General features: G+C 46.9%; 1 protein-coding gene across 2 annotated transcripts in view; it reads left to right on the plus strand.

Annotated features, from left to right (window-relative positions):
- Positions 1-23,148, plus strand: part of ABCA4 (ATP binding cassette subfamily A member 4) — a 1,737,150-nt gene that overhangs the window by 1,328,871 nt on the left and 385,131 nt on the right. For both annotated transcript variants that reach the window (XM_069641223.1, XM_069641222.1), the window contains one exon: positions 19,534-19,658. In XM_069641223.1, the coding sequence (XP_069497324.1) occupies positions 19,534-19,658 (125 nt within the window). The remainder of the gene's footprint in view (positions 1-19,533; positions 19,659-23,148) is intronic.

Raw genomic sequence — 23,148 nt, forward strand, 5'->3', positions numbered from 1 at the left:
CACAAGCATTCCCAAGGCACGGGGCCTTGTTTGGCCTCATCAGTGAGGAGTAGCTTGGGTCTCTAGGCCTAGCAGGCACTGGGCCCACATCTGGGCATACCCGACCCACGCGGGGTGACAAAGCAAAAATAAAAAGGTGATGGCTGGAAGGTTTGGAATGAATCTTAACCACTGGCATTGCTCTGGGCAACCCTCCAGACCATCGGTCTTCGCCTGCCAAGCCATTACAGAAGGGGAAAGACCATATGCAAAGCAGGCTTAGCCTCACCCCAAAAGGGGCAGTCCAGCCTGAACTCCTAGGTCACATCCCTTCTGCACGAGACCACAAGCATCGCCAAACATGTTTCGGCCTTGTGGGGCCTCATCAGTGAGGAGTAGCTTGGGTCTCTAGGCCTAGCAGGCAGGGGACCCACGTCTGGGCATACCCGACCCACGCGGGGTGACAAAGCAAAAACAAAAAGGTGATGGCTGGAAGGTTTAGAATGAATATTAATCACTGGCATTGCTCTGGGCAATCCTCCAGACCATCGGTCTTCGCCTGCCAAGCCATTACAGAAGGGGAAAGACCATATGCAAATCATGCTTAGCCCCACACCAAAAGGGGCAGTCCAGCCTGAACTCCTAGGTCACATCCCTTCTGCACGAAACCACAAGCATCGCCAAACTTGTTTCGACCTTGTGGGGCCTCATCAGTGAGGAGTAGCTTGGGTCTCTAGGCCTGGCAGGCACGGAACCCACGTATGGGCATACCCGATCCACTCGGGGTGACAAAGCAAAAACAAAAAGGTGATGGCTGGAAGGTTTAGAAAGAATCTTAACCACTGACATTGCTCTGGGCAACCCTCCAGACCATCGTTCTTCGCCTGTCAAGCCATTACAGAAGGGGAAAGACCATATGCAAATCAGGCTTAGCCCCACCCCAAAAGGGGCAGTCCAGCCCGAACAGCTAGGTCACATCCCTTCTGCACGAGACCACAAGCATTCCCAAGGCACGGGGCCTTGTTTGGCCTCATCTGTGAGGATTAGCTTGGGTCTCTAGGACTAGCAGGCACGGGACCCACGTCTGGGCATACCTGACCCACTCGGGGTGACAAAGCAAAAACAAAGAGGTGATGGCTGGAAGGTTTAGAATGATTCTTAACCACTGGTATTGCTCTGGGTAACCCTCCAGACCATCGGTCTTCGCCTGCCAACCCATTTCAGAAGGGGAAAGACCATATGCAAATCAGTCTTAGTCCCACCCCAAAAGGGGCAGTCCAGCCCGAACTGCTAGGTCACATCCCTTCTGCACGAGACCACAAGCATCACCAAACATGTTTCGGCCTTGTGGGGCCTCATCAGTGAGGAGTAGCTTGGGTCTCTAGGCCCAGCAGGCACCCGACCCACTCGGGGTGACAAAGCAAAAACAAAAAGGTGATGGCTGGAAGGTTTAGAATGAATCTTAACCACTGGCATTGCTCTGTGCAACCCTCCAGACCATTGTTCTTTGCCTGCTAAGCCATTACAGAAGGGGAAAGACCATATGCAAATCAGGCTTAGCCCCACCCCAAAAGGGGCAGTCCAGACCGAACAGCTAGGTCACATCCTTTCTGCACGAGACCACAAGCATTCCCAAGGCACGGGGCCTTGTTTGGCCTCATCAGTGAGGAGTAGCTTGGGTCTCTAGGCCTAGCAGGCATGGGGCCCACGTCTGGGCATACCCGACCCACGCGGGGTGACAAAGCAAAAACAAAAAGGTGATGGCTGGAAGGTTTAGAATGAATCGTAACCACAGGTATTGCTCTGGGCAACCCTCCAGACCATCGTTCTTCGCCTGCCAAGCCATTACAGAAGGGGAAAGACCATATGCAAATCAGGCTAGCCCCACCCCAAAAGGGGCAGTCCAGCCTGAACTCCTAGGTCACATCCCTTCTGCACGAGACCACAAGCATCGCCAAACATGTTTCGGCCTTGTGGGGCCACATCAATGAGGAGTAGCTTGGGTCTCTAGGCCTAGCAGGCATGGGCCCCACGTCTGGGCATACCCGACCCACGCGGGGTGACAAAGCAAAAACAAAAAGGTGATGGCTGGAAGGTTTGGAATGAATCTTAACCACTGGCATTGCTCTGGGAAACCCTCCAGACCATCGGTCTTCGCCTGCCAAGCCATTACAGAAGGGGAAAGACCATATGCAAAGCAGGCTTAGCCCCACCCCAAAAGGGGCTGTCCAGCCTGAACTCCTAGGTCACATCCCTTCTGCACGAGACCACAAGCATCGCCAAACATGTTTCGGCCTTGTGGGGCCTCATCAGTGAGGAGTAGCTTGGGTCTCTAGGCCTAGCAGGCAGGGGACCCACGTCTGGGCATACCCGACCTACTCGGGGTGACAAAGCAAAAACAAAAAGGTGATGACTGGAAGGTTTAGAATGAATCTTAACCACTAGTATTGCTCTGGGCAACCCTCCAGGCTATCGTTCTTTGCCTGCCAAGCCATTACAGAATGGGAAAGACCATATGCAAATCATGCTTAGCCCCACACCAAAAGGGGCAGTCCAGCCTGAACTCCTAGGTCACATCCCTTCTGCACGAGACCACAAGCATCGCCAAACATGTTTCGGCCTTGTGGGGCCTCATCAGTGAGGAGTAGCTTGGGTCTCTAGGCCTAGCAGGCAGGGGACCCACGTCTGGGCATACCCGACCCACGCGGGGTGACAAAGCAAAAACAAAAAGGTGATGGCTGGAAGGTTTAGAATGAATATTAACCACTGGCATTGCTCTGGGCAATCCTCCAGACCATTGTTCTTTGCCTGCTAAGCCATTACAGAAGGGGAAAGACCATATGCAAATCAGGCTTAGCCCCACCCCAAAAGGGGCAGTCCAGACCGAACAGCTAGGTCACATCCTTTCTGCACGAGACCACAAGCATTCCCAAGGCACGGGGCCTTGTTTGGCCTCATCAGTGAGGAGTAGCTTGGGTCTCTAGGCCTAGCAGGCAGGGGACCCACGTCTGGGCATACCCGACCCACGCGGGGTGACAAAGCAAAAACAAAAAGGTGATGACTGGAAGGTTTAGAATGAATCTTAACCACTAGTATTGCTCTGGGCAACCCTCCAGGCTATCGTTCTTTGCCTGCCAAGCCATTACAGAATGGGAAAGACCATATGCAAATCAGGCTAGCCCCACCCCAAAAGGGGCAGTCCAGCCTGAACTCCTAGGTCACATCCCTTCTGCACGAGACCACAAGCATCGCCAAACATGTTTCGGCCTTGTGGGGCCTCATCAATGAGGAGTAGCTTGGGTCTCTAGGTCTAGCAGGCATGGGCCCCACGTCTGGGCATACCCGACCCACGCGGGGTGACAAAGCAAAAACAAAAAGGTGATGGCTGGAAGGTTTGGAATGAATCTTAACCACTGGCATTGCTCTGGGCAACCCTCCAGACCATCGGTCTTTGCCTGCCAAGCCATTACAGAAGGGGAAAGACCATATGCAAAGCAGGCTTAGCCCCACCCCAAAAGGGGCAGTCCAGCCTGAACTCCTAGGTCACATCCCTTCTGCACGAGACCACAAGCATCCCCAAACATGTTTCGGCCTTGTGGGGCCACATCAGTGAGGAGTAGCTTGGGTCTCTAGGCCTAGCAGGCACGGGACCCACGTCTGGGCATACCCAACCTACTCGGGGTGACAAAGCAAAAACAAAAAGGTGATGACTGGAAGGTTTAGAAGGAATCTTATCCACTAGTATTGCTCTGGGCAACCCTCCCGGCCATCGTTCTTTGCCTGCCAAGCCATTACAGAAGGGGAAAGACCATATGCAAAGCAGGCTTAGCCCCACACCAAAAGGGGCAGTCCAGCCTGAACTCCTAGGTCACATCCCTTCTGCACGAGACCACAAGCATCGCCAAACATGTTTCGGCCTTGTGGGGCCTCATCAGTGAGGAGTAGCTTGGGTCTCTAGGCCTAGCAGGCACGGGACCCACGTCTGGGCATACCCGACCTACTCGGGGTGACAAAGCAAAAACAAAAAGGTGATGGCTGGAAGGTTTAGAATTAATCTTAACCACTGGCATTGCTCTGGGCAATCCTCCAGACCATCGGTCTTCACCTGCCAAGCCATTACAGAAGGGGAAAGACCATATGCAAATCAGGCTTAGCCCCACCCCAAAAGGGGCAGTCCAGCCTGAACTCCTAGGTCACATCCCTTCTGCACGAGACCACAAGCATCGCCAAACATGTTTCGGCCTTGTGGGGCCTCATCAGTGAGGTGTAGCTTGGGTCTCTAGGCCTAGCAGGCACGGGACCCACGTCTGGGCATACCCGAACTACTCGGGGTGACAAAGCAAAAACAAAAAGGTGATGGCTGGAAGGTTTAGAATGAATCTTAACCACTGGCATTGCTCTGTGCAACCCTCCAGACCATTGTTCTTTGCCTGCTAAGCCATTACAGAAGGGGAAAGACCATATGCAAATCAGGCTTAGCCCCACCCCAAAAGGGGCAGTCCAGACCGAACAGCTAGGTCACATCCTTTCTGCACGAGACCACAAGCATTCCCAAGGCACGGGGCCTTGTTTGGCCTCATCAGTGAGGAGTAGCTTGGGTCTCTAGGCCTAGCAGGCATGGGGCCGACATCTGGGCATACCCGACCCACGCGGGGTGACAAAGCAAAAACAAAAAGGTGATGGCTGGAAGGTTTAGAATGAATCGTAACCACTGGTATTGCTCTGGGCAACCCTCCTGACCATCCATCTTCGCCTGCCAAGCCATTACAGAAGGGGAAAGACCATATGCAAATCAGGCTAGCCCCACCCCAAAAGGGGCAGTCCAGTCTGAACTCCTAGGTCACATCCCTTCTGCACGAGACCACAAGCATCGCCAAACATGTTTCGGCCTTGTGGGGCCTCATCAATGAGGAGTAGCTTGGGTCTCTAGGTCTAGCAGGCATGGGCCCCACGTCTGGGCATACCCGACCCACGTGGGGTGACAAAGCAAAAACAAAAAGGTGTTGGCTGGAAGGTTTGGAATGAATCTTAACCACTGGCATTGCTCTGGGCAACCCTCCAGACCATCTGTCTTCGCCTGCCAAGCCATTACAGAAGGGGAAAGACCATATGCAAAGCAGGCTTAGCCCCACCCCAAAAGGGGCAGTCCAGCCTGAACTCCTAGGTCACATCCCTTCTGCACGAGACCACAAGCATTCCCTAGGCACGGGGCCTTGTTTGGCCTCATCAGTGAGGAGTAGCTTGGGTCTCTAGGCCTAGCAGGCATGGGGCCCACGTCTGGGCATACCCGACCCACGCGGGGTGACAAAGCAAAAACAAAAAGGTGATGGCTGAAAGGTTTAGAATGAATCGTAACCACTGGTATTGCACTGGGCAACCCTCCAGACCATCGTTCTTCGCCTGCCAAGCCATTACAGAAGGGGAAAGACCATATGCAAATCAGGCTAGCCCCACCCCAAATGGGCAGTCCAGCCTGAACTCCTAGGTCACATCCCTTCTGCACGAGACCACAAGCATCTCCAAACATGTTTCGGCCTTGTGGGGCCTCATCAATGAGGAGTAGCTTGGGTCTCTAGGCCTAGCAGGCATGGGCCCCACGTCTGGGCATACCCGACCCACGCGGGGTGACAAAGCAAAAACAAAAAGGTGATGGCTGGAAAGTTTAGAATGAATCTTAACCACTGGTATAGCTATGGGCAACCCTCCAGGCCATCGTTCTTTGCCTGCCAAGCCATTACAGAAGGGGAAAGACCTTATGCAAATCAGGCTTAGCCCCACACCAAAAGGGGCAGTCCAGCCTGAACTCCTAGGTCACATCCCTTCTGCACGAGACCACAAGCATCGCCAAACATGTTTCGGCCTTGTGGGGCCTCATCAGTGAGGAGTAGCTTGGGTCTCTAGGCCTGGCAGGCACGGGACCCAGGTCTGGGCATACCCGACCCACGTGGGGTGACAAAGCAAAAACAAAAGGGTGATGGCTGGAAGGTTTAGAATGAATCTTAACCACTGGCATTCCTCTGGGCAAACCCTCCAGACCATCGGTCTTCGCCTGCCAAGCCATTACAGAAGGGGCTCACTGGTGCAGCTGTATCAAGCAAAAGTGGCACCTCTGATTCTTTATGGTACAGAATCATAGGCATTGGTCAGGGCTGAAGAAACGTGCAAACTTGAAAGATACCTATTGAAGAGTTTGCTGTGGCTCCCCTCCTTCACTGCAAGTAAGATGATATTTCTGGACTTTACTCCCATGTCCATAAAACACAAGATAGACCTTGACTGCCTAGCCCTGTTCTCGAAGCTGACTAATGCCCTGGAAGGAGCCCTACAAAACTCAATTTTAGAGGTGTACAGGTCAAGAGCCACCTTGATGCCGGGTAGTAATCTTGTAAAAGTATGTCAAAAGGCAATTAAATGGTTAGTACTTCCCCCTGTGAGCGCCCTGGGCACATCTCTGTGGTGCTTTAAGCAAACAATGAAGCCCATTGCTCTTGGGCATGGCTTTTAGCAGCCGTTACTTAATCTTGCTACTAAAAATTATGCAGCGGAATGTGTGTGCTACATCCAGGAAATGACCAGTGCCCCCACCTGCATACTACAATACTTGGGTAATCATCTGGCATGGGACTACCTAAAGTAGAAATTCAATGGTAAGAACATGGGAAATTGATAAAAAATACCCTGTTTGAACTAGGGACTTGGTATGAGGAACCCAAGCAAACAGGCTATGTCGTCTGTGTGGCGAGGGAGTACTAGACTGTGTAGTAAGACATCTCCTGTGTCAGTGCAAAGTGTTGATGGAGTTAGGGGCAGAGGCAGGTGCAGCAGTGGGCTGGGGGAGGAACCCACCTGGGGACCGGGGATGGGAAGAATTTATGGAGGGAAATAATCATGCTTGTATTCTGTTTTTTTTAGTATGTTCGGAAAGATGATTGCAAAGATATTGGAACCCTTATCGTGAGGGGAGTGGAATGAGGGTTGATTCTTGCTTTATTGACGTTTTTAACTGGTATTGTGGTCGCTGTCAGTTTGTTACCTTGGATCTAATGTAATAAGTTGTGAAAAGTTGAATAAACTAGATGACAATAAAAAATCTTTTTAAAAACGGCAAAACAACATTAAGTGCAGCATTGTTTCCTCCTTGCCTCTCAGGCAAAACCCATTACCAAAATGTGAAATTTGTGCACAGCTTTAACCTATGGCCATTCAGAAAGAACAAGATATGCAGCGATCTTTGAGTGGTAACCGAGAAACGCATGACAGAGCATTTCCTGGCATTTGCCGTCGGACCTCGATCCTTCATATAGCCACGGTAAGCATCCACAAGTATCTGTAAGGATTTAGGGGTTCTGGCGAGTAAGACTGTGTCATCGGCATAGCTTAAGGCGGGTAGCCTTCTGACCCCACATTGGGGAATGTGGCCATTAGTGGCTTCCCGAGTGGGTATAAGGGAATGAATATAGACGTTGAACAGGAGGGGAGCGAGAACACACCCCTGTCTGTCTCCCTTCACTACCCTAATGGGATTGGTCATCCCCCCACTACCATATTGGACCCAGACTTTACAATCGGTATGGAGTGCTTCTACCATCCAGATCAAGGGTCTTGGAATACGCATTGGTCCAAATATTCCCAAAGCAGTCTCCTGCCTACATGGCCAAAGGCCAAACTCAGGTCTACATAGACTGGAGAAAAGGAGCAGATACTTTGGCAGAATTAGATAGAAAATGAGGCACTGGTTGACTGTACCATTGCCTGCCCTACAGGCCAGTTGAGTCTCAGTCAGGAGATTATTTTCCCTAACCCTGTCCTCCACTCTATTGAGTAGTATCCCTGCAAAAGGCTTAGATGTGCCATCCAACAGGGTAATTGGGCAATATGAGGATCGATGGACTTGTTCTTCTTAAAAATTGACACAATGACACAGGTCTTGGAGCTGTCTGGAATATACTTGATGCTAATAAGAGCGTTGAACACCTGTGTAACAAAGAAGCCCACCACAGAACATGGTGGTGCTAAATAGATCATTTGGTAGCCAGTTTGGACCCAGGGCTTTTAGTGGTTGTTCCACGGCTGCCGTAGACTTTGACGCTACCCACTTTACAGTTTGTGCTACGAGTGAGCGGACTCTCTACACCACTCGTGCTTTGTGCTTTGTGCTGGCACTAAGCGAACTTCGAGGGGTGAAACTCTGTGAGGCTGGTGTGATGCAAGGGAGTGCATAAGCTGGCAATCGAGTGAAGACTCCAACTCCCATAATCACCGGCTCACAAGCCCCTTTCCTCTAAGCAAATTCGAACTGGGTGGCTCCTCCCTACAGGAAGCCGAGTTCAAAATTGCAGGACCAGCACCATGCGGAGTAAAGCTCGATGCGTGTTAAGGGCGGTCTGCAATTCGTGGACACTGTTTCACTGTTTGCTGCTTTGCCGTGCGCCGTGCCAAGGATATATACCCACGATTCACTCCATTCGAAGGAAGCCTGCAGAGCGACGTACGGTGTGCTGCATCATCAGCTGCTAGAAAGTGCAGCGAGCAGCACCCAAGTCAGCACGGGCTGCACGGGACTTCAGAGCAAAGGAACGTCAGTTACCTCAAGTCAAGGTAAACATAAACACCTTACTACTAATACTCTTTCTGGCAAATATTGACTTTTAAATCACCTACAGACAATGTCAAGGGTTGTGTTATCGCCATCTATTGACATTACAAATGCTACTTCATCACATGAAAATCAACTGCAACCACATGGGGGCACCACGGACCGACAAGCCACATTAACCCCACCGCCAAACACAAATGAAACGTCTGATTCAATTCCTGTTACCCCGTTTGAGCGCCCGTCATTGGAACCTATAGCCGGGGACGAAAAATCGTCCCCTGAAAAAAGGGGACGATTTTTCACATGGGGAAACGGGTGAGAAGGCACTAAAACCAACGGCCAGTCCACTACCAGCTCCGCACATCCCCCAAAAGGAAATCCAATCATTAGACCAAGGAGGTCTGCCATCTCTGATGAATGTATCCCAAGTGGTTGGCCAGAGCGGCACCTCAGACCCTGCCTTGTTACCACGGAACTTATTTACCTTTGGAGCAGACACACATCTCAAACAGAAAACATCTCTTTACAATGTAACTGCTAAAAGTTGGAACCCTCCTGGCCTTACCACCAATCTAGGTCCCTACACTGACATCTTTAGCATGGGCCAAAGTTCCACAACGGCACAAGGCAATGTTGGACCATATCCAATCCAGGATTCACTATTGTTGATTTACCAACAAAAAAGAGTTGGAGCAGGTCCCAGGGCTCGCCCTAACGTTGTAGACAAACCACCACATCAAAAGCCCGTGCCGCACTGGCCAGGGGGGCCCACCAGTAGGCCTCCCCATGCAGAAGTACGTCAGCAGGCACCATTTTCAAGTAAAAAACAATGCTGTCAAGCCCTTCTGTCAGATGAAGATCTTTTGTTGGACTTGGCAGCGGCACAGGTTGAGGAGCAGTCTCAAGGAACTGCGCAAATTGATGCAAAAATGATTTCAGCTTTCGCCATTACAATGTCTCCATTCATGAAACTAATTGAGACTCAAACTGAGCAACTCCGTGACCAAACGACGGTTCTCGCCATGCTGCATTCTAAGATGATTTTCGTGGAAGGTTTTATTTCAGCACTCCAGTCTAATCTGGACAAAAACACCGACCAAATTACGCAAATTCTCAAGAGCATACTGGACCCAATAATTCTCCAGAAAGAAAAACGGAGAGTGGACAGGTTGAGTTGCAACTCACTGTCACTAAGTGCTCAAATAGACCCTGCATGCGCAGAGTCTCCAGCCTCCTCAGCTCTATCATATTCACCGCCCATAACTGTGCCATCAAGAGAGGACTCCATAGTAGTTCCAACAAGAGACGTACCAACCAACACAGAAAAGTCCACGGCTATTCCATCAAACCTGGTCTTCATCTCCCTAGACAGCAATAAGGACAAGGCTAGTAGCCTGCCTTTGCCTGAAAAGAACAAGTCTGCCAAATCAGGGGAATCGGGGGCTGACCTTACAAGATCTCAAATCAAAATATACGACATGTTTAAGGTCCAATCAAAAGGGTTGAGGGAATTGCCAAGCCCCGAGATGGTTCTCAATAGAAAGGGTTCAAACACCTACTTGAAAAAACAACCACCTCTTTCTGACACACAGGGTGGAGAAACGAAAACCTCACAAATTAAACCACTTCCAGTAGTGTCTAAAAAGAGGGCCCGCAGTCAGACTAGGTCCAATAAAAACACTCTTCCTAGAAACTTTCAAACTTCAGGACTTGGGGCAGTCCGTACAAGGACCATGCTGAACACAAAAGGTCCACTATCCTACATGGGGATAGACCAAGATTCAATTAGTGAAGAAGACTCCGAATATGAATCATCAAATAGTGGCACAGAGAGTGATTTAATGAATCTGTCAACTTACTCGGACGACACTAGCATAAGGGTACCTGAGACAAACGACTGTCAGCAGCAGGCTACTAGTCGACCAGAATCAAGGGACTCCGGGCATCCAAGTGCTACTGTAAAAATAAACTCTGCGCCAAACCAAAATGTGGGCAAGGAAGATCCCACGAGCCGTGAACCAAGGCCCATTGTCATGTTTGAGAAAAAGGACAAGAAAACTCCTAAATGGAGGTCAAAGCGAACAAACAAGGTGGTATCGTCTGACGAATCAATGGATATGGGCGAAGATACCTTTTCTTCAGACTGCGAACTTCAATTTCTGACAATGGAACAAAGAAGACTCATGTTAATACAGAGGGCACCAGTAGAGGCGCACGAGAAACATCTTAGTAACTACCACGGGCTCACAACCGTGGGGGACCCAAAACGATCTGTCACGTGGGCAGAAACCAGCAAGCCGGTGAGAGCCGCCAAAAAAACTAAACAAACAAGGGAGCAGGATTCTAACAACACCCCACAAACCAAGGCGTTCAAATTATCCCTGACAAGAACTTTAGGATTTCCAGATAACCAGGTAAACTCAAAGGACATCGACCTAATTGAGTTTCCTAGTGAATCCTCTTTTGACAATGTGATCCTCCACATAGAATCATGTAACATCAAAAACTTACTTGTCAAAGAAGGGACAAAACTGAATGCTCATGGGTTTACATTAAAGGAACTAGAAAACTACACAACAAGTTCAAGTGAAATTCCACCCCAGGAACTGGATGAAGTCCAAAGATCATTCCCGCATGCTAAGATTGTCGCCCCAAAAAACATAGGTAACCACTCTAAAGAGGGCACAGATGATCTAAAAATTGGCATCCATAAGGGTAGCAGGTGTGTTACTCTGAAGGGAATGGTGGGACAGAATGGTCACAGCGAAGAAGACTGGAGTTGGCTAGCTGGAACACTGGCAGGTTCATCATAATGCCAGTCCAAGAGCATCACTAACCCCTTTAGGGCTAAGAAAATAGCTAGTTGGAATACTAGGGGTTTTGCACATCTGTTTGGAAAAAGCGAAATAACTTTAACAAGATACGACCTTATTTGCCTCCAGGAGACCTGGTTGAGGGAGACACCTGTGCTGGAGGGCTACGAGGTATACCTAAACCCGGCCACGAAGGGGGTGAAAGGTCGCCCAATGGCAGGCCTTCTAACTGCAATAAAAAGAACGAGTGGCTTAACTGTAATCTCCTCAACCAACATTAACTCTGAAATCCAGTTCACTCTTGTACAAACAACTGCAACCCACAGGGAAACCAAGAACCAGACGCTGCTAATTTGTAATATCTACTGGAGAAGCAGCGCGGCAAATGAGCAAAGTACCAAAAACATCTTGCTCAGGGAAATCAACGAGGCCAGGACTACTAGGATAAACCTGGCGATACTCCTCTGTGGTGACCTCAATATGGAGTGCTTTGACCAGACAGGGAGCAAAATAGAAGTCCTACCTACCAGGGCGGCAGAGAATATAAGAAGGGGACTGGACTTTGAAAAGGAGTTGAGTGAGAGAAATATACACATGGCCAATGGCAACTTGCCGGGGGATAAACCAGCGGCCGCCACATGGAAGAGGGGGGGTTCACTCAAATACTCTCGATTACATCTTTTCCACAGAAAATTTACTAACAAAATTGACCTCCCTAAAAGTAATACCTACAGAGCTAAGTGATCACAATCTCTTGGAACTTGAATGCACAGATTGGGCCTCTGCAAATCCACCAAGGAGGTACCACCAAGAAGATCAGAATCTCCAGGTCTCTTCGGGAGGTAACCGATTACGGATCAACAAAAGAGACATGTCGTTTTTAACATCCTCCTTGTTGGCATTGAACTCAGACTCACTCCGCCAATACGACAGTATACTGCAATACCCAGATTTCTTACAGGCCTTTAGAGAAAAGCAAACCACCTCTATGAAGCCAACCTTTGTACCGAAGCATGTATTCAACATTCAGATCGCATAAAGAAAGAGAGTCATTAACAGATTGGGAAGAAGAGTGAAAAAATACAAAACAACTGAAAATCTAACCTTGCTCAAAAAAGCCAAAAATACCTTTAAGAACTGGTTATTTCACCGCAAACAACAAATCATTCAACAAGATGGTGAAAAAATGCTGCAGCTTGCCACCCGGAAAAACACAGCAGGTGTGTGGAAGCTAATAAATGACTTGAATACCCCTGAGGAATCTAAAATAACAAACTCAGTATCTGCACAAGTTGGGAGGCGCACTTCAAACGCTTATACGCATCCAAAGGGCCAGAGCCCATCAAGTCACTCACAAAGTCAGAAGCCGCCTGGGACTTCAAATTTGACATTCATGAAATAATCAATCTCATAGAGAAGTCAAATGTGTCGAGAGCAGCAGGCCCAGATGGGCTGACCAACGAGATTCTGAAGAAGGATCCAGTTGGCTGGGCAACATTTATGTTGAAACTATTCACCTCCGTGGTGGGAGAAAAGAGTCTGCCACTATCCTGGACCCGTTCTATAGTGGTCCCCATCTTCAAGAAGTGGGACAGGTCGGACCCCTGCAATTACAGGCCTATCACCCTTCTCGACGTAGTTGGCAAAATATTTGCGGCAATTATTCTGAGGCACCTAAATGAATGGAGCCTGACGGCCCACCACCAGGACCAGTGGCAGTCCGGCTTCCGAAAGGGGATCGGCACCAGTTTAAATATATTTATCATCAGCATACTCAAGTGCCTGGTCAATCAGAAAAAGATACGGTCGATTTACATCGCTTCGATCGACCTGGAACAGGCTTTCGACTCTGTGGACCGCAGAATCCTGTGGGACAAACTTAAGAAATGGGGTTGTCCCTTAGCCTTGAGAGAACCCATGGAAGCCCTTCACTGCGATACCACCTTAAGAATCAGGTTGGACAGGAGGGTTTTTACTGTCCAACGAAATTCTATCAGAGAATGGGTAAAAGCAGGGTTGTCCCTTGGCCCCAGCGGTCTTTTGCCTATTTATATCAGATATGGCTGAGGCTTTCACAAATTTCGAGATGTTTTCCACCCAAAATCGCTGGCCATCCAGTGGGCAGACTACTATTTGCTAACAACCTGCTACTGCTTGACCAGACGGAAGTTGGGCTGCAGAGGCAATTAACTGACTTGTCTCTCTATATTCACAAAAACGGCCTCAGAATAAACGCAAAAAAATCTAAAATCCTGATACTGGGTGACAGTGGCAGGGTCAGTAAGCGGAACAAATGCCGTTGGACTCTGAACGGAGAACAAATACCAGTGGTGGCATCAATGATGTATCTGGGGATAACCCTAAATAACAGTTGAGGAGACGTTCCTGGCATCGACCACTTGAGAAGTAAAGTCAACAACCTGGCATCTCAAGCGCTGCTTATTAAAGGGCGCTATTGTAAATTTTCCATGATCCCAATTCTGGACTTTTACAAATTGAAAGTCGCGCCTATACTTACGTATGCAGCAGAGGCCAACCTCTTTATGGAACCCAAAAACTGGAACCATTTGGAAGGCCTGTTTTGGAAGAGGGTTTTGGCACTTCCAAAGTCAATACCTATAGAACGGGTTCGTAGGGAACTGGGCCTATCCTCCCTATACTCTCTAATGGAATGGAAGTCTTTATCCTTCCTGAGGAAATGTATTCACCCACCAGGAGTAAGTGGGTTTTCTATAATCAAGGAGGCCATGGAAGGGAACCAGGTAGAAGTCTTAAAAACTTGGGATGAGTCCTGTTCTTCTATCCTGTTGTCTCTAGCCCTTTCGGGCAAAACATTAACTGAAAACCCAATGAGGGTGAAGCATAAATTACTGGACCTCGACTGGATTCGGACAGAGCAAAAAGGCTACAAACTGTATGTGGATGAACCAGTGGAACACTACAGTAGGGGTTTGGTCATACCTTACCTTGACAGATTTCCCTCACCGTCTGAGCGCCAAAACTTCCTAAGATTTCGCTTAGACATTTATCCAACACCGGTGGTCACAGAAAGGAGAACGAAGGCCCAGGAAGAGAGAGTACTAAGCTGTCGGATGTGCAACAAAAGTCCTGAGTCTCTGAAACATCTTGTGCTAGTGTGTGAGCCCTTGCACTCTACAAGAGCTAAATACCTGGGGAGGTTCCTTGAGGAATCGACCACAAAAACGTTGGACGAGTGGTGGGCTCGTATCAGATGGGGGCTCGACTCTCGCTGTCGTTAGCTGTACTTCAGTTTGTGAGGTCAATCTTCACCACTATGGAGGCTATCGAAAACACAGAAGTTGGATGAAAACAACTTCATAGACCGGGCCTTCTGAGGAGGAAAAGTGTTCGCTTTTCGTTCCTGTAAATAATGTTTTTTTCTGGAAACAATTTTTATGTATGTATTGATTAATTGGTTGCATCTAAGGTTTAATAAAAACCAGGTGATGTGTGAATAAAAAAAAAAAAAAAAAATTACAGATGAGAGTATTATGATACATTTTTGTACTGATTAGATTTCTGAACCTTTATTAAATGTGTTTTTCTAAATATGTTGGGAGGTGACTTCCCAATTTGGGAAGTCACCTCCCAACATATTTCCATGAATAAACATGTCTTTATCCTCACCTGGTTAGGCTCCCACTTAAAGAATTCTGTTAATTCCTGATGAACATGTATCGTGCATCATTCATCCTGTGCTGTGCATAATATTTGTCTCTTCCCACCCCAGTCCATCTACCCTTCTTCTACCAACACGCAATGACTGCCATCCTGCCAGTGAAGCATGGGGCGATGGTTTTCTCCATGAAGATGCAGTCAGGTGCCACCACTCTGTCATTGCTGTCACGCCATCAGTTGAATTCAGTTTTCAGGTTACCCAGACATGCGTTGTCCATCCTTTATACAAATTATAGCTCAGGGAGGAGATATCCTGCATACACTACAGAAACGCTACACCTGTCGTCTCACATTCCAAACTGGTACGGCAGCCATTCATTTCCATGCCACAGTGAGGCCTCTGCTCTGAAAACTAACCAGCGATGGAGATCTATTTACTCGGTGTGGGGCCCCCAGGGAATCCCAACACCCAGAGGCAGGGACACTCAAGGTAGTATCCCTGGAGGGCCCTGAAGGATAAATCCCATTGGAAGCGTACTCATCATAGGAGCCATGTCCTTATAATGCTGTGCCATCCATTGATGGGACCGCGTTTATTATTGGCTTAGCATTTCTCCCCCCTGTTTAGTGTGAACTTATTCCACCTAAAGTCTTGTGAGTGTAATAATATAGCTCATGCCCTTTAGAACGATGTGGCCTATTTGTTATGCTCAAGACTTCTCTGGACGTCGTGTAAAACAGGGTAGTTTAAACCCCTGAGTTGCAAATGATATTGTCTGGGTGAGGGAACTGCCCATCGCCATGTTTGACGAGAATCCAATGGGCATTGCATGAAAATCAATCCCAGGATAAGCAGGTGAGCTGTGCAACTTTTCCTGGATGCAGATGACTCAGTCTTTGCTGCTTTATGAGGGGACTCATGCACTAACTCAAGTAAAAGCATACACAACATCATTCATGCCGGACAGAAGCAAAAGCGATGTCCCAGGTACAAGTTTGCAAGAACCAAAAACCCTTTGACAGCCAATCACAATGGGTTTAGGATATGATATGGCATTTATAACGAGCCTATAAACTGTGTTTCAAGGCGCGAATGAGGGTAGTAATTAGTTTAGTTTATGTTATCAGAATGTCTGCAATTCTAGCCTTATATACAAGAAAAAGAAATGTATACATCCCTTAGCACTATCAGAAGAAAAAGGAAAAAATCCAGGACAGTGCTCCCAATAAGGTGAAAAGCGTATTTAATGAGAAATTAGCTTTTAATTAAGGGATAATTTCTCATTAAATACGCTTTTCACCTTATTGGGCGCACTGTCCTGGATTTTTTCCTTTTTCTTCTGACTGTGCATGACGGGTTCGCCCGGCTTCCCGTCAATCCAATGACCTGCGACCGAAATCGAACTTAATACATAGACTTAGGGGGTCTTCTATCCCTTAAATCACATTCTCTGAAATAACTTGTAAGACTCGCTGAATCTAAGTGATCTATTAATGAGTCGCCAATTAGACCAGCTGTACCCATAAGCCTGAGCTACACTTGAAGATCCCTTAGCACTAGGCATAAAAGAGCAGAAACACCTCTTTTCGGTTGATAGTTGCTTTTTGCTTCATGGGTGACCATTTTGACTGGATTTGTGAGTTATTTTGGAGGAGATTATTTGAGGGTCAGGAATTTCTTCTGTGGTCTGATTGAGAATACATGAAGTTGTTTGTGCTTCCTGATCATCCTTCTTAAAATTCAGCCTGTGTTATTATGGCCAAAATATAGTCCATTGACTGATCTTTTTGCCATGCATGGAGCCACCTGTGTGTGACTTCCGCACATTCTCCTGTCTATATCAAGCGTCATGTCCCTGGGACACTAGGTCCTTGCAGTCGTCACCTTGTTGATGGCAAGAGGCAGTTTACTATAGCTGTTTAAAATTATTTTTATTAAGATAGGGGCTAGTCTTGGGTGCTCAACAATCTTTGGCTTTTTGGTGGTGGTAGCCTTATAGTCTAATTTCATCACATTTCATTTTGGAAACATTTCTGGTTGTCCTTGTTTCACGTTCCCCGGCTTATTGTTACATCTTCCAACTGGGGCTGGTACTGGGGCATTTCCCTTACTGAAGGATTTTTACTGTCATTAATAGATACCTTCTTCCTGTTGGAGATGTGCTAGGTGAATCCGCTTCACTCTTGCCCCTTTATGTAAGGGTCAGTGGAAAAGCAATCTCTTTGAGACTGCCATTACACAAGTACTCAGAGGCTTCTGCTGGTTCTGACTCTTATTTCTATGTACAAGGGGCTTTCTTCCTGTGTCATGCACTTTGCATGCTAGCAAGGCCTGTTGAGTATTTATTGGATGACCGCAGTGGATACAGCAGGTGGTGGATCTGTATCATTCATGACTGCAGTGTTGAACGACAAAGGTTCCTTCTGACTTTTGATTACCGACTGTTTACTAGAGTCTGATCTTGCTTTCCCTCCAAATCCCATCTATGAGGTTTTGTTCTCCTGATATATGTAGCCTGGAACTGCTTTTTGATTGCAGTAAGGGATGAGCTAAGCAAATAGATGCTCACCTGCGTGTCCTATGCTAATTAGCTAACTTTCTCGACACCAGGTTTTGCGTCTAGTGGTGGCTGCTCATTGTCTTTAGAAAGTATTTTGTACCCCCAGCTGCGGTTGCAGCCATTCGGTTTCCTGCCTGGGTGTGGGCTTCCAATTTCACAGTGGACTATTCCCACATAGTTGAATTTTATCAATCAACATTTCCAGCTTTGTCAGATTCAGGTAAGACCTTTTTCTTTGGGTGTCTATTCCTATGATATTAGACTTTTCTATATTTAACTCCAGTCTGATCTCTTTGCAATATCACTGCGATGCAGCCAGTGGTTTTTGTGATGTCTTGGTAGATTTCACAATGACAGTTAAATCATTTGTATTCATTAATATTGGGAATGGGATGTTGGTGGTCTCTGGTTTCCCATCTGGTACAGCTGTTAGTCATAGATGTTATTGCTGTATAATATGAAGATGAAGGGTCAACTTTGCAACCTTGCTTTATGTTCTGATTCATGGCTATTAGTCTGGGGGAGGGCCTGTGTTCAACCACAGGTGTATTCAAATTAAAGAAGTAGTACAGTAATTTTGTTGGTCTCATGGAAGCTGCTGTTCTTGCCCATTGATGGCAATTTCTACATTTACTTGTCATGGTACACCATGTTCAAAGCTTTGGAAAAGTCTGAAAAAGTAATGTCAATTGCTATAATCTTTTAGGGTACTTATGTTTGATATGTAAAAGATCTAAGCACCTATGTCTGTTTAATATGACAACCTCCTTTATTTTCCATTCCTGAGCTTTGATCAAGGTAATATTTGCTAAAAATGTTCTGATCAATGTTGATTAGGCTAACTGTTCCATATGTTTTTGAGGAAGCCTGTAGGTCCTTTAATCTATAGCACCGCTGGTGTGCTCTTATTCCAAGACTCACTGATTTTTTCTCAAATGAATTGTCTATTGAGGCACCAGTTTCCTTTACTCAGAAAACTCCTTTAGAAAGTGATGTAGAGTAGTACTTCCTGCAATTATATAACCTTATAGACCAAGGAAGGGCTTATTATCATGGGATAATGACATGCCGCAAAGTCGTTGTGTATCGCACATTGAGAAGCGGCCATTAATCAACGTGATAATGAACCCTACCAATGTCTGTAAGGGTATTAGCACATCGTGGTAATTGCATCATAGGTTTTGGTGTTGTGGTGGTGAAGAATACAACATGTTATGTTAATAGTGAGTGTTAGTATAGTAAGCACGGTTTTAATATATACAATTTAGATGCCTTTTTCCCCGCTTATGGACCTAAAGCAACAATAAAATGCCTGACAAGGTTTACGTGTCCCAGTAGAACCCCAATTGCGGCATGCACCTGGCCGGTTCTAAAGTAGGGTGGCCAGATGATGGCCTGCCACAAGGTTACACCGCTTTCCCTGCCCTTAACTTTAATTTAACAAACTATTCCTTTCTGGAAGTTTGATTCTTGCTTCACTTTAACTAAACAGGTTCAATTTAAAATCCTGATTTGTAGGATTTCTGAAAGGAAATCCTTCTTCTGCCAAAGCAGCGTCCAGGTTACCTGAGACCCCTACTCACCCTTTGCTAATCTCATTGAATGTGCGAGGTCCTATTAGAAATAGATTCAGCCCTTTTTGATGTGACGTTAATAGTTAGCTAAAAAAGGGAGCTATGAAGAACAACAACCATGTTTTGTTGTTCTTGGACAAAGCCTGCATTCAGTTAACCAATAGTTCAGATCTAAGTGTCCAATGTCTTGTTAACCAAAAATGTTAAATGGCTCCGCATGAACCTTGTGCGATGGATCCATCCATGCTTGCTGCTGGCTGCGATGCGGTTATGTCTTCGATGCACTGTTATAGATTTTGTTGTTTCACATGTCTGCACAAATGCTTCTGTTGATTGAGGGGATAACATTCTGTTTGTGGCATTCCCCACAGATTGTTCTCCCGGCAAGCTTTGTGCTGTTGGCGATGATATTCACACTCATCGTTCCTCCGTTCGGCGAGTATCCCAGTTTAACTCTACACCCTTGGATCTATGGACAGCAGTTTACCTTCTTCAGGTGAGAGAGTGACGTCTTTCTTTCCTCTTGCTCCCCTCCCTCTGCCTCTTCCATCACCCTTAGCCATGCATATGCACTACACAGTAACTGCATTTGATGGCATCTTCATGGTGTAGAGGAATGGAAACGACAAGTGTTTGGGAGTCTTCACATGGCAAGTGTTGTGTCATTTTGACTTTCGGTGTATCACTCATGTTGTAGTTGGGAGCTTGAGGTTCTTCAGGATGTGTTTGAGAACTTTGCTGAGATCCCATGTTTGGGTGCTATTAACGGGTTTCTTCTCCCCAATGAAAGAATAATGCGGAAAGCAGCACTCTTTTATAACAAAGGTAATGCCTTTTGCCTAGTAGTTATCGAGGATGTGTGTGGCTCTTTGCCCATTTCCTGGAAGAGTTTGGGGTTGGAAGGAAATCCATGACAATGGATGAATCTGACCTTTCACTGATTCCTTTACTGTATGTACTGCTGGTCTCTTACACGGCCCTTTTATATGGCCTCCACACCTTGAGCCCCCACCCCCAAGCAAAAAAAACACTCCTTTAGCTTCTGTGTTCAACAGTTCAAGTGGTTTAAAACATGCTATAAAGCAGCCAGAAGGTGACAGGCAGCACTCCAAAAATCACCCGAATTAATACATAAATAAATGATACACCTGAGCAGCATTCAGTCTGCGAAAAAATGCCATAGTCCCCTCAATTAGACCTGCAGATGAAACTGCTTAGTAGACTCTACTACCCCCGTTGGAATTACAATCTCCATGCTGCCATCTTTTAACACGACGAGAGGCCAGGCTGAGAAGAGAGGACAAGGCTGGAATATGCAGATAGGCTCCCAGAAGTGCCTAGCCTCATCCCAACAGGAGGCCTGGCACACACAGCACTGTAGCCATTCCTGTAATGTTCCCCACAAGCCTCAAGAACCTACAGGAAGCAAGCGCACAGAGAAGCCGAAGTTCAAAAGCCACCCTCATTTAAAAGTGTCTGTAATTCTTCTTTGCTTTCCTGTCTTTAGATACTTGCTGTTCGTGCCTAGGGGAGTAAGTGGAAGGGATTTGCTCTCTTGTTCCCTTGTGCATGGTTTTGACACGACAGGCTCACAATAGCATCCTTGCCCTGTGGACGGCTTAAAATGGCCTCTGTGCACATAAGGGTGCCACCCTATCACTGCTTAAAGAAGGACAGGCATCTGTCCCTACCCGCCCTGTTTGTCGGAATCCACATGTGGCTTTCACAGTCTATCCCTGACTTGGCTGCCCTTGCCCAATAGGTTCGGACATCCCAAAGTTACTATTCTGGAGTTCGTTTTGTGAACGAAATTCAACGTATTACCTGCCAACAAATGGCAACATGCTGCAAGGGGTCGTTTGAGCACATCTTGATTCAGGCAGCCGTACACTAGAGTTTGTAATATTCTATATTAAACCTGCATTCAAGTATAATACCCCTTACCTACAGCCACTTTTGATATTACTCTTAACTTTCTGAACAATTCTTCCACGTTCCAGGCTTATTGGAGGATCATCCATTTCCTTTTTACCTACTACTCTTTGTCATTCCCTATTCATGCTTTTTTTGTTATCCCCTTTTTTCGCCTCGTCCACTCCCTCTCCTTTTCCGTTTCCTCACAGATTATGGTGTGCAAACCTCTGAGACTCCTACGTTGGTGATTTGGAGCAGCATAACAATGTCATAACATGATGGAACACAACATAAAGAAACAATTGAACATTATTTTACATGAAAATTGCATTTTGACCTTATTTTGCAGAGAGTGGCAAACATGACAACTTGCATTTCTGATATACAGCCAATCCTGACTGTTATTATTGATAGAGTTTCCAGGTGCATAAACTGCCCATATTACTATTTCTCTTGCTTGTGAGTCTGTTTTCCAACAAATTCACCTGTGTGTCAGGTAGTATCTCTCAACCTCGGACCTGAGGACTGTCCTGAGAGTTTAGTGCTGAAGATCGCTCAGGCAGGTGATTGGAAAGGGGTGATTTATATCTAGAGTGCAGAGGAGCCCGGCTGCCACAATGCCCCAGAAATCCTCAAAGGTTTGCTCTCAGGTCCAAAAGACTCCCCGGACAGCAGCCTCAGGGTTGTATACTCAGTAGGGAAACTGCATACAGAAAGTCATCCTAACCTAGAAGTGTCTTCAGGGTCACCCACTGATCCATACTCAAAACTGGACATTGGGGCGTAAAGGCTCTTCGGTGTTGATGTTTGAGCACACGGATGTTTATAGCTTAGATTTAAGCCTGAATGATTCATTCCCTGCGCCTCCCTCCTGTGAGGAGGCTTCACTCTGGCATAAAGCACTATACAATCAACAAGCATGTTATAGTTGTATGCAACATACAGAACCTCATGCACAAGGAACCTGAACTGTGCAGCAACTGTACTCCCTGTTTCTGAATGCCACCCTTGCAACAGTTCCGAGCATCTATCCACAGAGCTATATTAGTCCATCCTACCCTTTTGTTCCCCCTTACATTCAGTTTTCATACAGCCTAGTCTACACTGTGCCAAATCCAACCTCTTGGCTTGGCATACCATGAATTACTATTCAGAAGTCTGCCACATAGAGACATTTAATAGTTAAACCACCATCAATTAACGGTATCAGGTAATATTATCCCCATAAATAATGTCGCCATATATATGGTTGCCGGGAAACGGCATAGGCGACATTATTTATGGGGATAATGGAAGCGCAGGTTGCAGAGGTGTCCCCCCACTCCCTTAAAAAAAGATGGGAGTTGCGGGGGTAGTCCCCTGCAGGTTCCATGGGATAATATTGCTGCAGAAAAATGGCGCTGTTCTTGTATGGTGGGATATTATCACATGGAACCGATTTAACTGGGCGGCTGAAGCACATCTCAAGCCCATTACACAGCCATAATTACATAACATAGATAATCCTTTTGATGTCAGACACACTTAGAGTATACCATCCTTTCTGCAATCCGATCTGTTGCCCACCTCAATGCGCCCAAGTCCTCACACAAAAGGGGTTTGGTGTGGTGGTGCCCACTCCCTGATGCGGCAAGCCTGCTTTTATGGGATTTCCATGCCCCCTGGCACATGACGGCATCACGGGGGCTCCATAGCAACGCATTGGGTGCTCGCTGGTGATGCAGGTTCGGAGCGTGCTCCTGCCTGCCCTCACCAGAAAGAGCCTATATTAGGGTAAGAAAGTCGATCAAAATAATGGAGCTAAGCAGCAGGTTAGTGTTAGGGAAATAGGTATTTAGATTTAATTAGTTAGGTTTTGAACCTGCCACTTTGTTTTCCATTCTGATGAGTAGGCAGGACAGCAGACTATCAACAAGTACTGGTGGGGGTTATGCATTTCAGGATTCTTTTTTGTATGTTATATAACATGATGGCATGTTATTAATACATTCCCTTTGTAACCTTGCACAGCTCTTGTCCAGAAGTGAGAACTAGGTGGTGTGTCAAGTAGAACTCCTGCTTGGCAGGACCTT

Source organism: Ambystoma mexicanum, chromosome 1q (genome assembly GCF_040938575.1).
Source record: "Ambystoma mexicanum isolate Mex_15411 chromosome 1q, UKY_AmexF1_1, whole genome shotgun sequence".
Taxonomy (NCBI): domain Eukaryota; kingdom Metazoa; phylum Chordata; class Amphibia; order Caudata; family Ambystomatidae; genus Ambystoma; species Ambystoma mexicanum.